The sequence below is a fragment of the Pelecanus crispus genome, chromosome 8 (genome assembly GCF_030463565.1).
Source record: "Pelecanus crispus isolate bPelCri1 chromosome 8, bPelCri1.pri, whole genome shotgun sequence".
NCBI classification, from domain to species: Eukaryota; Metazoa; Chordata; class Aves; order Pelecaniformes; family Pelecanidae; genus Pelecanus; species Pelecanus crispus.
Window position 1 is genome coordinate 12,383,729 of NC_134650.1, and position 15,809 is coordinate 12,399,537.

The 15,809-nt window shown below is 51.6% G+C and overlaps 1 protein-coding gene across 1 annotated transcript in view; it reads right to left on the minus strand.

The window, feature by feature from the left end:
* STK10 (serine/threonine kinase 10) overlaps positions 1 to 13,874 on the minus strand; it is a 52,027-nt gene extending 38,153 nt beyond the window's left edge. Inside the window, exons 1-2 of the mRNA XM_075715141.1 lie at positions 13,719 to 13,874; positions 742 to 906 (exon numbers count right to left, since the gene is read on the minus strand). Of these exons, the coding sequence (XP_075571256.1) occupies positions 742 to 906; positions 13,719 to 13,874 (321 nt within the window). The remainder of the gene's footprint in view (positions 1 to 741; positions 907 to 13,718) is intronic.
* Positions 13,875 to 15,809: the final 1,935 nt, after the last annotated feature.

Genomic DNA, 15,809 nt, shown 5'->3' on the forward strand with positions numbered 1-15,809 from the left:
AAGGCTTCACGCCCTCGCCCTCTCCAGCCCCCTGCACCTTTCGCATGGAAGCATGCAGGAAGGTGCCTTTCATGCTCACCTTCCTCTGCTGCCAGGGACTCAGAGAAAACAGCAGGCAAGGGGAAAAAAAACCAACCCCCCCAAAAAAAAACCTGCAAGGCTAGGGGAAAGAGATGCAGAAACCTGCTGTTCTAGCCACAGCACAAGTAGTCGTTGCACTAACCCGCTGGATTACATTTTATGTCCCTGTGCTTCCACAGCCATGGGGAACGGCGCTCTTGCTATCAGTTGCCTCTGCATTAAAGATGCTGAGGCAGAAATAAGACACAAATCAAAAAAACAGGGTTACCGTTCCATCTGATCTTGCACAAAAGAGAGTGAAGTGGTGGAAGAGATGCCCTTATTGGTGCTGCATTTTCTACCTTTACAAACTCCGAATGTGGGGGGGGGGAGGGGGGGGGGAACCAACTCCAGTTTTCACTTCACGGTGAAGATCTGTTGATCTTCACTGGACTATTTATAAGCGACTTTAGTGAGAAGACAGTTAGCTCATCAAAGAAAGTGGGGAAAATCCAGGCACTGATCACACAGTGAGTAGAGCCCAGCTTGTGAGTCATTTCTGACTCACACTAATGCTTCAAGCTGCTCCAGAGGTACTGCTTCACCATACATTAGCCGTTTCCCCTCTGCAGAGTGAGAAATGCACAGCTGTACGGGTCACTCACAGCAACAGCCTCTTACCCAGAGCTTGCCATCCCAATAAAACGCTCCCAGGAGCTTGACGATGTGCCGGTGATCGCAGGTCGCCAGTATTTCAATCTCCACCATGTAATCCTCCAGTTCATCTTCACTCTTTGTTTCAATGACTTTGGCAGCTGCTAAAGCACCAGTTTCCTTATTCTTAGCCTGCAAGACAAAACCAGCATGAGTAGAAAGGTGAGGAGAGCCAGGAGCACATGGTACTTGCACAATTCCCACTCCTTCAATTCACACTCTTGGTACCAGCCAGAGCACAAGCATGGAAACTTGCAGATGCATTTCTGCCTCCTAAACCTGCCCGTAGCTTCGCAGAGGGGATGAATGCTGCATCAGAGCCAAAGCATCCTCCTTCCTCCCTCCAGTCTCTAATGCCCACACCACTTCCCATCATGGGGAGAAAGAGGCTTTTAGAAAAGGAGGTGCATCCTATTGGTTGTAGCACGAGAAGAAAGATGACAGAGGCAAGAAAAATCTCAGAGTATAGAGGGTCTGTGATAACAGCATAGGTGATAGCTCCATTTACTAGAAGGACAGAGTACACAGACAATCCAACCAAATTCACAGTACAGCTGTGAACCATCTCCACCCTGAACTCCCCTGCCGTTCCCCTTCCTCACCAGGACGCTCACCAAGGCAGTTTTCATAACACACGAGGGAAACATAGGGATCACCTCCTTGGCAGGTAAAGCAACAAGAAAGGTGCGTTTTGATTTCCCAGGACCAGCCGGTATTCCTGGTGTTGCATATTAGTGAGCTCTTCAGATCACAGTAAGAAAAATACTGCACGTGCTCTCCCAGCTGCCCCCTCCATTTTATATAGTCCCTTTAACCAGCTTACTCACCAAATAACTAGAAAAACATCAAAACCTCTTTGTCCTAGCGGTTGGAAAACTTTTACTGACTTTCCCTTCCCATTTCTCACACCACCACAGGAGTGTGCCCTTGGGTTAGCAGCTTGCTGACCTCCTTCCCCCCCCCTGTCTAGGAAGGGGTCACCGATAGCTGCACAGGGGCTGCTCTGCTTCGAGGTGCCACACACCAGCAAAAGGCTATTAATGCTGGACTGGAAGCATATGCAGACAGATTTCTTACCACCTTACTCCTCTTGTGCCCCCATCCCACATGGGGAAAAGGCAGCTGATGGAAGGCTTGGCTAACAGCAGGCGTCTGTAAGCAGGCAGCACCAGGTGAGCCTCAGCGCTGCTCCCATGGAGGACTGTTTGAGCACCATCCACCCAGCACTGTCTGTTGGCTTCTCCCAAAACCGCCAGGGCAAGTCTGCATTTTGCAAATGCAATTTGCATGAATTGTTGCAGAAACTAGACGTTTGCAACAAAACACCAAAGGGGGCATTTGTGAGACAGTCTGCACACAGGGCTTCTTCACTGTGAGATGTGTCACATGCTAGGAGAGGGGGCGAGAGGGGAGCTGTTGACTCAGGAGCTCCCCACCATTCCCAGAAGTGCATTGAATCAGCAGATCAAGGGACAAGAGAAATCCCTACAGCTCACCCGCTCTGCTCCCCACTGACGCAGCAGAGCCCCCCTGGCATGATTCCTGTTCATTACCCATTTTCCTTCCATCACACCCACTCCAGGCTGCCTCTCCCCCAGGGGAGAAAGTCCCACTGTGGATGTTATCACCAGAGGAGCTGGGCAAGCTCTGGTTGTGACCTTTCTTACCGCTCTGTAGTGTACATATCTGTGTTTGGAAAACCTACACGGGAGCTTACAGGAGGATTAATTTCTAGTATAAACACCACAAGCCCCGCTGAACAGTTTTATATGGCTTAGGTAATAATATAACTGTGTATCAAAGAACAGGCTGGGGAGAGGGGGAAGGAATAAAGGAAAAAACATAGAATGGAGGGAGGAAAATAAGGGACCCCTGAGTCTCTGCTGGGTTTTGAAGACCTGCTGCATTCGCATGAGCTGGCATGGACAGCTGTGTCTTTACCACAGGGGACAAATCCACTTCCATCTGGGCTCGCTGCCCAAATGCCAGACAGCAGCTCATGCTGGTTTCAGAAGAAATTAGGGGGTTTCTTTTGCTCAGGTTGATTTGTTTCTTACCAAGTTGCCACCGGATGCCCAGAGGTGGGCACGCAGAGCGGGGCAGGGGAAGATGTGGAGCAGAGCAAGCATGGGGAAAAGCACCGCACTTCCAAATCGGAGCAAGAAGTGCCCCACTGTGTTTGCTCTGCACTTACGGCGTTGGGAGAGGTCCAAGGAGGGGAAGTAAATATTGTGAGAAGAGGTGGGGCTTCCCTTGGAGGTCAGCCATCACACGCTTCCCACTGGCAGGGTCCTGGCCAGCTCAGCCTTTCCAGGATGCTGGGGCCCTGCAGGCACCTGAAAAAAAACAGGAGCAGAGAGTGCTCCAGTCCCCCACAGCATCATCTCCCACCGAGAGGTCTGAACCAACCTGCCCTCACCCCCAAGCCTCGTGGGAGCCACCCCAGCAGCCATGCTGCCACCTCTCATCCCCTCCCAGGCTTGCTAAGGCATGCAGGGGTGCTGGATGCCGAGCCAGAGGTATTGCAAACTGGGCTGCAAGCTGTGGGTGGGGGAACAACCGCAGCCCACGTGTTCACTGTGGCAGCCTGACCGCGTTCGTCGTTACTCCTACAACTAATGGGTGAGCAACCCAGCAACCCCCAGCGATCACTTCCTTTCTAGATATGAGCCCGTGTACACCCTGCCTGACATTCAGTCTTTAAAGATGTCTGTAACAGAATTAGCTGCTGCCTTTCTCCACCACTTTGGACTGTCCTGAATGAGAGTGTTCACCCAGCCATCTCCATTTCCTCATCCATTCTAGGAGGGGACACAGCTTGGGGAGGGAGGTGATCCCATGAGCTGCATGAGGTGGGCTTCCACCCCAAAGGGAGAGGAGCACTGCACTGTCCCACGTCCCCCGAGGCCAGCCGGCACAGGGAGGTCACACCACTTGGTCACACCAGTGGAAGAGAGACCACCATCTCCAAGGAGAAGTCAGCTCAGGACATCACAAACTCATGATGCAAGAAGACTGAGCTTTTGAAACAGCAGGCTCACATGGGCAGGGATGCCATGCGGACGGTGTGTGCACGAACCCTGTACTTCCCCTGTGGCCCTGTGATAACGTCACCGTTACAACTGAGTGCACTCACGGCACTTCCCAGAAGGGACTAAAATGCCCCACTGCCGTGAGGGATGGCAGAAGAGACCACCTGAGACCATGAGGTCAGTAGGAGATTTTGGAAAATTAATCTCCTCTGGCATGGCCCACTGTAGTGCGGAGAGGAGATCGGTTGCCCCACACAGCTGCCTTTGAGAGGACCAACACTCGTACAGGCTCGACACCTCATCCCCTCCTGAGTTGTCCACGGCACCTCTGAGCCCAAACCTGGTCTGTAGTGTTTCTACCATACAAGATGGAGGAAGATGCATGCCAGCTGGTGTGGGCACTCCTGAACTGAGCTCAGCAAGTCGTGTTTGTCATTGCAGGAGCTTTGGAAATCCAAGGAGCTTCTGCCCACTTCTCCACCTTCTCTTTCTCTCCATCTGCTTGTCCTCCAGCCCTGACACCAGGCTACAGCCACATTCCCAGCAGCCTCCCTGGGAACAGCAGCTGCCTGCCATCAGGCAGATGGCTGCATCACAGCCCCTTGCAGCAGCCAGCCAGCTCTGAAAGCTGCTCACAGCAAGCCAGATTTGTACAAGCAGCATCAGATTTTGGCCAAGTACGCCAGGCGGTCTCTCTGCAACTCACGTCTGGCAATTTCCTTCAGCTTCTCTGCCGGTATTTTCCTGCATACAATGTATTACAACAGACATATTCTTCCAGGAAGGTTTGTGTGGATCCTAAATAGACCAAATGCTTATGTTGCCAGCCCTGGGAGGCTGTTTCAGACATCCCAGGCATGAGATGATGCTTTAGGGTTTAAAGCCTTTTCCTGATTTCTGCTTATCTTTGTACAATAGATCAGAATCTGCCCCAAGACATTAGCACAAGGCAAAATACAGCCCACTCTGAGCCCAAAAAGCCAAGCTAGCAATTAGGCAGAAGGAACCAGCATTTCCAAGTCTGTAACCTGCAGGCCTTGGATGATACCCCTCACGGCAAGAGGACACGGAGCACCAGGCTGAGAAGCAGCAGCATCTGCTGCTCACTCTCCAAGAGCTGTGGGAGGGAAGAAAAAGCTTGCCACCAGCCTCTCTGCAGCTTTACCTCTACCTTGAGCTTCACTGGGGGTCTTGCCCTCACCTTGCAGCAAGGGAAATTAAAACTTCTCTCATGGTGGGTGTTTTGTTTATCTTTAAATCCCCAAAAAAGGAAGAAACAATGATATGGAGGAAAGAAGAAAACCAAGAACTATCAAGAAAGCACCCTAGGTTGACTCACCAATAGTGAATTCGTTAGACAGCCACATCATTTGAAATGCAGTCCTGCAAAATACGCAGCTTGAACTACAAATCCAAAATCTTCTGCAAACCCCAGCCTAATTACAGCGTCTCCAACCCAGCAAAAGTCCATTTAGAGAATGCAGAGATGGAGAGAGAGCTTCTGTTCTCAGGTAGAACACCCCCAAATGCGCAGCCTTTGAGGAATTCATGGTGTTTCCTATTTTTTCCAGTGAAATTTCTGGACAGAAGTGAAAGAATCACCCAGATGGTAAGATCCCAAGAACAGAAGCTGTTCGATGCCACTCTATGGCCTATGGCTGGTCAGTCAAAAGCATGCATCTAGTTCCATCTTTTAGCTCCTCCACTCCTGGGCATTTTAATGCCATGGATAATTTGTCCCTGGAGTGCTAATTAGCACCAAAAAAAAAAGAGCAGACAGCTGCCAGCATAGTGCCTAGAATGTGCTGCTGAACTACAGTTAGATTCATTACAGTCTTGGCATTTAAAAACTGAGAAGCCCTTATGGCCACTACCAGCCTTTGTGCAAATCAATGCACCGCACAGACCACGGCGGACAGGTCTATGCAGAAACAGGAATGGAACGTGCATTCCACAAAAGAAAACTTATCAAATAAAAGTTATCCAGTAAACCACTTCCAGAAAGCCACGCCAGTAGCCAAGCAGGATATAGAGCAAAGGATCTTGCCAGCGTCCTCTGGAGCAAGATGGATGCTGGACATGCTACTGCCAAACACACCGGGAATACCAGGAAATAGGGGATGAGTAGGAGTACTCTTAGAAGGCAGAGGCATGGACAAGCTACTGCTCAGCTTATGGATTTAAGGGGCGAGAGGTGCCTGTTCAGGTAACAGAAGAGGCTGTTTGGCCTTTGCCTGTGACTCGCCCTCTGAGCCATTGTGAAATCCAGATTTGTGACAAACGCAGGAACTATTTTAAGCCTTTAAAGAACACATTACCGGAAGGCTGGATTGTTCAGTCCTTCCTCGGGCAGGACTGCCACCGAAGGCACGGCCAGTTTCTCGGTGAGGCAGAGGAAAACCCTGCGTGAACTCTCACTCACTAGTAGAAAGAACAGAGCTCGTACTGAGAGCGCCTGGATTGCTTCGTCTAGGCTTGCGTGCTCACAGTATCTTCCCAAGCAAAGGGATGATCCTTTTTAAGCTGGTCTGCCACACCATGCCACCACATTTTTGGTGTGAGCTACTCTTCCCATCCTTGTAAGCCTTTTCTCCATGTCAGGAGAGCTGATGCTTGAGATATCGCTGAGTTAGAGAACCAGGAGTAAAAAGCATGGTGCTTTCAGTGGATGCTGTATTTGCGGGTTGATAGTTCTGACTTCCCCCCACCATGCACCATATTCCTATAGTGTGTCTTTGTATGCAAGCAACTACTCGCTTAGATATTTCTCAGGAATTACGTAATGATTAACTGCCTTCCGATGAACTTTGCCTGAGCTGTCTGCATCAATAAACAAACAGGATAGACAGGCTCGAGTCAGTGCTCATACTATTGTGAAATAATCAATGGGAGCTGAAATGAGTTCCATGCCCAACAAGCACCCAAGAGCTACTTCAGTTTATCACCATAAAATGAAGCCTGTTTCGGTTTTTTTTTTTGGAAGTGCTGAATTCACCCTTTGGTACCACCCTGGCAGCTGTGGCAACGCTTTTGCAAGGGCTAGGGGGAAGTGGAAGTGGCTTGCGAAACAAGGCAAAAAGTGTTAGTTTTTTTTTTTTTAAAAAAAAAAAGCCAAAAACGCCTTCCTCTGGCTTTACAAGGTAGAGGCAAGGGAAAGTAACATCGCCAGAGAGCTCAAGCTATGGCCAAGGACTTCTCTTCTATGTAAACATGCCAAAAAAAGCATAACCAAAGCATGGCACACACACCTTTTCTTGCCTTAAAAGCTCAGCAACGGCCCAGCAGAAGTGGGTGAGAGATAACAAGCCCAAACAGCAGTACGTTAGTCAAGGAGCAGAAAAGCTCCACAGAAAGCTTCAGACTTTGCACCCAAACACAGCAGCAGACAAGAGGCTCCTTTGCTGGTATGCCACACTATAACCCACCTACAGAAACTGAGCTGACCTCATGGTCCTGGCACGAGCGAGAGATGAACAAAAATCCATGCAAGGTTTGAAGAAAGGAAAAATCTACATGGATCCAACATCTACAGCCTACATAGACCTACAGCTTGAAAGCATGAGACATCCTTCAAACCACTGGTCCCCTGGAAGAGCACAGTGCTCCAAGTGAAGCACTCCTGCCCTGGTCTTCGCTCAGTCAATGCCATGACATTGAAAAATAAATTAAAATGGGGGAAAGAAAAGCCACGCAACCTCTTCTGAGTTTCCTAGCAACTTTCTGCAACAAATTTGGTACATAGAGAGCTAAGGGCCAAGCAGTGGGCTGAATGGCTACTATGCCTGAGAGCCAGGGAACGGGGCTTAGATGGGCAGTGGTAGTATGCACGTCTGTCAGCCCTTTCACACGGTGCTAGAAAAGCATTGGATAAGCAAGGCCTTTGTAGAAAACTAAAAAACTGATCAAACCTTTGCTATCTCCGTAGCGCAAGCCTGCCCAGGGAGGACACCCCAGCAGCATGCCTGCGATTGCCCACGACTGTCAACGAGAGAAATGCAGGGCAGGCAGCAACTCAGCAATGCCAACGGGTGCAAGCACTGAGGCCCACCAACATCGGCTGGTTTTGCTGGGGCACAGCTTCCTTCACTGTCTCTCCTGCCTACTGAAGTAACACACAAACATTTTGGTTGGTTAAATAAGAACACGAGCCATAAGGACAGGAGTACAGGTAGGTGTCAGGGAATTGCACGAGAAGGGAAAATGTCAGGAAGCTTTCCATGTGTTGGAAGGGAAGAGCATTCTGTTTTGAAGAGTGGGCATTCAGAGGGTGGAAGTGTGGTGTTTTTCTATAGCCAAGTCAACAAAACCCACAGGAGACAGAAGCCAGTTAATCCAACTCCAGCAGCACTAGTGCCATCACTCTGCTCTTCACGCGGGGCACGCTGCCCCTTCCAACCCCGTGTCCCGGAGGCAGCATGCACAGACGCTGCTCCTAAATACAGCTGCGCTCTTCCCTCTTCAACGGGAGCAAAGCAGCTCCAGCAACTGGGTGATGCTCGGGCCCAGCCGCTGAACCAGATGGGCTACAGGGAGCAAGGCAGCAGTTCACCGTGCCCATGTTTTGCAGTGCTTAACCCTGGCACGCCACAGACGTCCCACCGCTCCCTACCACCTTCAAGAGGCAAGTTTATTAAAAATTTAGCTGTTATTTCATTATTTTAAAGAATTTTTAAGTGACTTTGCTCTTCCTAGCTGAATTCTTTTTCACCCAGGATTTCAGGCTGAGCAAGGCTGGCAGTGCTGCTGGATGGGAGGACAGCGCAGCCACCCACTGCACACAGGCAGAGCCCCCCGAGGACCCCCGACTGCATGGTGTGGCAGTGAGGGTGGGCTTGACCTGAGACCCATGGCAAGAACCCCAGATTTACAGACAGCAGCACCCCAAGGATGAGAAAAAGAACATTTTTTTCCAAGGAAACTGCACACTCAAGAAAAAAATCTTTAAAAAAACCATGAGACGTGCTGGGCAGGGATTTTTCTAAGGGACAATGATTGCCACGTGCTTGAGGGTGAAAGGCTCAAAGCCTTCATCTAAGCTTTCTCTTCCACACAGCTGCCCACAGCTCCCACTGTCAGCAGCATTGCCAAGCTCTGTGCCATGACACTGAGTCATTATCAAAATATTTAGGCCATGGAGAGCTATCCCTCTTCCCTGCCACACAGATACAGCCGTGGCTCCGCAGAGTGCAGGACAAGCTTCACTTGGACTTCAGCAGGGATGGAGCACCACACGTTTCAGTGAGTTTAAAGTGAACATCAAGTTTAAAGTTCAAGCAGGTTTAATATTGTTGGGCCACTGCTCTATATGTAAAGGAGTGGTATCTTCCGCTTCCTCTTCTCTCCCCAGCTGAAACATTTTAAGAAAACCCTTCAGCTATTCTAAGGGAGAAGGCCATGATTTGATCCTACCATTGGTTTTTAATTTTTTTTGTGGCATAGTTACAATCAACTTAAGCTTCGCCCTGCCTTTTATTTTCCTTCCCCTCTTTTTTGGGGTTTTTTTTGGGGGGGTTTTTTTGGTTTTTTTTACACTAACCCAGTAGACTAGCATCTTTCCATGACACCCTTTTCAGGAATTACATGTTAAGTCCCTCATGAATGAAACCGACAAGAGCTGAGCCCCAGTCACTTGAGCCAACTCATGCAAAACCAGAGCGATGTAGATTCGGCTGGTGAGCAGAGAGAGGTCTGCAAGTGACAGGGATGGCCTCATGACCTTGAACGGGCCCATCGCTGTGAAAGCCGGGCTTATAAGGCAGCTGCACAACATTTAACAATTAGTCTTTTATTACTCAAATTTCAAAACAGAGCATTTATAGTCCATAGCGTATACAGCACTAATACCACCGTAATAGATCAGATAACCCAAATTCAGCTTTTTAAGCCGTATCTTAAGAAGAAAGGACAACAACAACATAAAAGGCGTGCTTATGAGACTTGCTGTGCCATGGGGCTCAGCATTACCTCTCTGGGAGCTGGCATGGACAGCTGTTTGAAGGCAAGTTCAAGTGAACAAACCCCTTTTCCACCACGCTGGGGGCTGCGGGCAGCATGGCAGCCCACGCTCCCGCAGGGGACAGCCTGTCCCCACCCTGCGAGGAGGAAGCCTTATCAGGGAGCCAGCATCCCCATCAGCATGCGCTGGGGAGCAGAGATAGCGTTTCACAAGAGGCATGAGCGCAGCAAAACGATCCCACCATGAGAAAGGCAGCGAGTCCCAGGGCTTCTTCCAGCAGAGCCCACGCTTTTGTAAGATCAAGTCCATCCCCTGCTAGCTCATGAGTTCTCAATGCACCGAAGAGCCCTTGCATATCTGTTCCCGCTGACATGAATACAACTACCTGCAACGGTAAGTACTGCACCAACCAGTGGGTTTTGCAGGACTGAGATGCGATGCAGCAGCTCCAAGCATTCAGCCCGCAGCAGCCTGCACTGCTGGCTTCACTCTGAGCATCTGCAAGGCCCCGAGCTCAGCACAGCTTTGCTCCAGCAAAGCAGCTTATGGGGGTGCTGCTACCACTTCTCCCTCCCTGCACACGCAAATAGATGTCGACGTTGAACAAATAAAGCCACAGCCATACATTTTATGAATTGTACCTTAGGTGTTTTTGAAGAAAAATAACTGCCTTTTTTAAGGCTGTTTGGAAAGGGTCTGAGTTAGGAGCTTGTATTTTTATATGCCCACAACCCTACCGGTGCTGCAGACTTCCCAGGCTAGCACACACTGATCACAGCTCCCAGCTGCTGCCCTAATGACTGATTTAAGATCATCGATTTAATGAGCTTTGGATGAGGTGGGTAACAAAGCATATTTGGCATGCAGTGCGTTGCTATGTATGGGCTGACTATCGCTTCCTTATCATACCCGCTGGACTTACCAAAAACAAGACATTAATAGAAAGAGAGCTAGAAAGAAACAGTTTCTCCCCACCCTTCCTACTTTTCAGCTTCATTACCCTCTGCAACTCACTTCACCGTTTCCTCATACAATCACGTCCTCTTTTGCTAAAAAAAAGTCTTTGTATAAAAATAGGGAAATCCCAGTAGTTTCCACTGGCTGCAGGTTTCTTAAGGTCTGTTGTATACATTTCAGGCTCCACTATAGATTTGATTCTTTTTAATTAATATATATTTAAATCAAGCCTGTCCTACTTTTGTAAACGCTGTGTCAAACCAGTTCAAGTTTGCTCAGCTGAGTGCATGGGGAGTCCGAGACACAGCTCCCTGGCAGTGTTCTGCAGGACAGCAACACTCACCAATAAAACCATTATACAGCCAAGCCCTCCTTCCTCCTGCTAAAACCTGGTGTCATAAGAACAAAACCAAAAAAAACCAAGCACATTTTTTCTTCTGTCCACATCTAAATTTCTCCCAGGTCAGACTACTCAGTGTACAAATCCTGTCTTTTTGCACTGCTCTGGGATGACAGGCTCTTCGGAGAGAGTACAACATATGGTGAATAGGGCAGGATGCAGGCACAGGCGGATTGTATCATCTCCCTGCGCTTCCATGTGTGGAAAAGGGGCGGAAGACAGGCAGGAACTTCATTCAAACATCCTGAAACTCTCATGGCCATACAAACACTCTGACTTGCTTTAAATGATCGCTTTTATGTGAAGAGCAAATTGACTTTAAAGTGACTTCAAGAGAATGATTAAAATTGTTCATTGCGTCTTGGCCGCTGTCATTATTCTCATACTAAATCCAAAACACAGCACTATGCCAGCTACTAGGAAGAAAATTAACTCTATCCCAGCCAAAACCAGGACAGCCACCTACGTTCTCCTTGCACACAAGCAGGTTGGTTGGTTTGTTTGGGGCTTTTTTAGCAGCTGAGTGGAACGAGAGGGCAAGCCTCTACGTTCACATCTCCACCCCACATGCATCACCACCTGGGGTAGTAACCCAGATTTAGAAAGACAAAGAAAGACAATATGCAAGTTAAATCTTAGCATGGCAGGAAACTACTTCTCTGCAATAACGCTACTGGCTATTATCTAAAATAAGGCTTTATAGTACATGGCACCCAAATAATTTGGGATTCTTAAACAAACAAACAAACAAAATCTTGTGTGAGAACTCTTCAAAAACCAACCATGTCCATTCACCAACCAGGATGGAGAACAGGCAGAGAAGAGAGCAAAGACGATGGAGAATTAAAACTTTACTAAGAAGAATAAAATAGCCGCCCTTTGATTTCTGTCATGACCTTAACCCCCACCCCCTGATCAACCATGTTAAAAACATCTGAAAAGCAGACAGCTGTCTACATGTACTAGTTGCAGATGAAGTTAACTTCTGGTTATAAACACATGGCCTGCATTGTGTCATTTACTATAATCCACATTCTCATTTGGGTCAAAATGAGGATCAGCAGAGATGGAAGTAGCTGGAGATGACAAGATGTTACTCTCTGACAGCTGACATCCTTAGCCTTCAACACATAGTTACTCTGACGATTTTAGTATTGGTTTGAGGCTGGAATAAATAGCAGAGGCATTCAGGTATGACAACGGCTTTAAAAAACCAAACCAGCCACTTATAAAGTAGTTTTATCCTGAAAAGTTATGTATTTTGGCTATATTATACACATTTTAAATAGAGAGCATTTAACTCAGTTATTCTCCGAAGTTTTCGTTTGTCTCGGAAGCCTATTAACTTGTTTTACAATGTTTACCTCATTCCTATCATTGCATGAGAAACCTAAGCAAATAATTACCCAAGAGAAGAGTGAACGTTGCTATATACAAATGGGTTTCCAATGCACAACACCAAGTAAACCGGTAACAGAACCACTGGTTACTACTGGTGCTCCTTTCGGAAGGATAAATATATTGCGCATTTAAATATGATTTTTAGGAATTGCATTATATTAGAAGAAAGGATCCTTCACCAAAAACTTGCACTCAATGGATACTTAGGGCCCAATTTTTTTAGAGAGCTTCTATCAAATTAACATGATAGAGACAACAAACAGATACAACAAATCCCAGGACACTGTGGTACAACACCTCCGTCCTGACCTGCAACCAACCAGCTCCCTTCCTGGCCTTCCCTTTAGGTACTACTTATTTCTCAATTCTGAAAAGGCAACACCTTGCTAAATGATCTAACGAGACCACCAAAATCCAGCTGTCAAACAGCTGAATTACTTTTGTAGCACAGGTCTCCCGGGGAGGCTGGGTCCCCAGCCCGCTCCAAGCAAAAGTTTCCTCTCTCAACTGTTGCACAGGAGACCGGAGGATTTCGGAGGCAGTAACAGCAAGAGCGCTGTTGCTTTGGAGTGCAAAGTACAGCGAGTATTTGGCCTTTATAAACCCCGGTTCTTTAACATAAAGGTTAAACATTCACAGCACTGGACACGTCCCCAGTCTTAAGGAGCTGGGCTCCTCGCAGCGTCCTGCCGGTGAGGACCACAGGAATACAAATAATGTCACCCCTGGAGGCTTGCAAAAGTTGGAGGCAGCCCCGAGACTGCTGACTTCCAAGAAATCTCCCCCCATTCATTGCACCGACAGGCTTGGCAAGGAACACCTCGTCGCCTTACAAAAGCATCGCTCTGAGAACAGGCAACTGGGGGGGGGAAGCTTCTCTCCCTCCTTCCCCTGCCCCAAGCAAAGCGTTGCACCCCCCCCCCCCCCCCCAGCTGTCTCGCTGCCTGTGCCCCCCGTCCCTCCCGTTCTCCCGCTCCCAGCGGCGCAGCTAACGGGATGCGCGGAGCCGGCCCCGGGTCCCGCAAGAGTTTTGTTGGGGTTTTTTGTGTTTGTTTTTTTTTCCCCCCCCCGGCAGCACCGCAGACGGCTTCCAGCTTTGCTCAGCAAGCGGGGCGCCCGCAAAGGAGCCCCCAGGCTGCGGGAGCGGGCACGCCGCCCCCGCGGGTCGCAGGTGCCTGGCCCCCCGCCGCCGACCCACCTTGTAGACCTTGCCGAAGGCGCCGTCGCCCAGCTCCCCCACCACCTCCCACACCTCGCCGGGGTCCAGGTCGCGGCGGACGTGCTCGTACTCCTTGGGCCGCCGCTTCTCGAAGGTGGAGAGGCGCAGGATGCGGCGGAAATTGGCGAAAGCCATGCCGGAGCGGTGCGGGGCTGCCGGGGAGCCGCGGCCCGGCCGGGGAGCTGCGGGGAGCTGCCGGCAGCCGCTCTCCCGCGCCCGGCCCCGGGGGAGGACGGAGCCGCTGCGCGCCCGGGGGAGCGGCGAGGCGGGGAGCGGGGCCGCCTCCAGCCGCGCACACGGAGCCGGCGCCGCTCCACCTGCTGGCCCGCCCGCCGCCGCCCCGCCCGCCGCGGCTCGGCACGGCACGGCACGGCACGGCCTGGCACGGCCAGGGCACGGTGTGGCACAGCGCAGGCACGGCACGGCACGGCTCGGCACGGCACGGCACGGCACGGCTCGGTGTGGCATGGCTCGGCACGGCTCGGCACGGCTCGGTGTGGCATGGCTCGGCACGGCTCGGCACGGCTCGGTGTGGCACGGCGTGGCACGGCTCGGCACGGCCAGGGCACGGTGTGGCACAGCGCAGGCACGGCACGGCACGGCACGGCACGGCTTGGTGTGGCACGGCTCGGCACAGTCAGGGCACAGTGTGCCACGGCATGGCACGGCACGGCTCGGTGTGCCATGGCATGGCACGGCTCGGCACGGCCAGGGCACGGTGTGACACGGTGCAGGCACGGCATGGCTTGGTGTGGCACGGCGTGGCATGGCTCGGCGTGGCACGGTGTGGCATGGCTCAGCACGGCCAGGGCACGGTGTGACATGGTGCAGGCACGGCATGGCTCGGTGTGCCACGGTGTGGCACAGCACGGCTCGGTGTGGCACGGCGTGGCATGGCTCAGCACGGTGAGGGCACGGTGTGACACAGCGCAGGCACGGCACGGCATGGCTTGGTGTGGCACGGCTCAGCACAGTCAGGGCACAGTGTGCCATGGCGTGGCACGGCACGGCTCGGTGTGCCATGGCATGGCACGGCTCGGCACGGCCAGGGCACGGTGTGCCACGGCGCAGGCACAGCATGGCTCGGTGTGGCATGGCGTGGCATGGCTCGGCACAGCGAGGGCACGGTGTGACACAGTGCAGGTACGGCACGGCACGGCTCGGCGTGGCACGGCTCGGCTCGGCGCAGGCACAGCATGGCTCGGTGTGGCATGGCATGGCATGGCTCAGCACAGCGAGGGCACGGTGTGACACAGTGCAGGTACGGCACGGCACGGCTTGGTGTGGCACGGCTCAGCACAGTCAGGGCACAGTGTGCCATGGCGTGGCACGGCACGGCTCGGCGTGGCACGGCTCGGCTCGGCATGGCCAGGGCACGGTGTGACACAGTGCAGGTACAGCATGGCACGGCTCGGTGTGGCACGGCGTGGCACGGCTCAGCACGGCCAGGGCACGGTGTGACACAGCGCAGGCACGGCATGGCTCGGTGTGCCACGGTGTGGCATGGCACGACTCAGTGTGGCACAGCGTGGCACGGCTCGGCACGGCCAGGGCACGGTGTGACACAGCGCAGGCACGGCATGGCACGGCATGGCACGGCACGGCTCGGTGTGGCACAGCATGGCACGGCTCGGTTCAGCACGGCCAGGGCACAGTGTGACACAGCGCAGGCATGGCCAGGGCACGGCTCGGTATGGCACGGCTCGGCACAGCCAGGGCACGGTGTGACACAGCGCAGGCACGGCCAGGGCACGGTGTGGCACGGCGTGGCACGGCTCAGGCACTGCCAGGGCACGGCTCAGCCAGGGCACGGCACCGCACGGCGTGGCACAGCACGGCTCAAACGGGTAGACATGGCACTTTGGGACATGGTTTAGTAGGCACGGTGGTGTTGGGTTGATGGTTGGACTGGTGATCTTAGAGGCCCTTTCCAACCTTAATGATTCCTAGTTTGTACTTTCATTCAGAAATAATGCAGCCACCAAGCCAGGAAATGTGAAATTATTACTCTACCCTTAATTGGTTTAGCAGTGGACTTAGCAGTGTTAGGTTAATGGTTGGACTGGATGA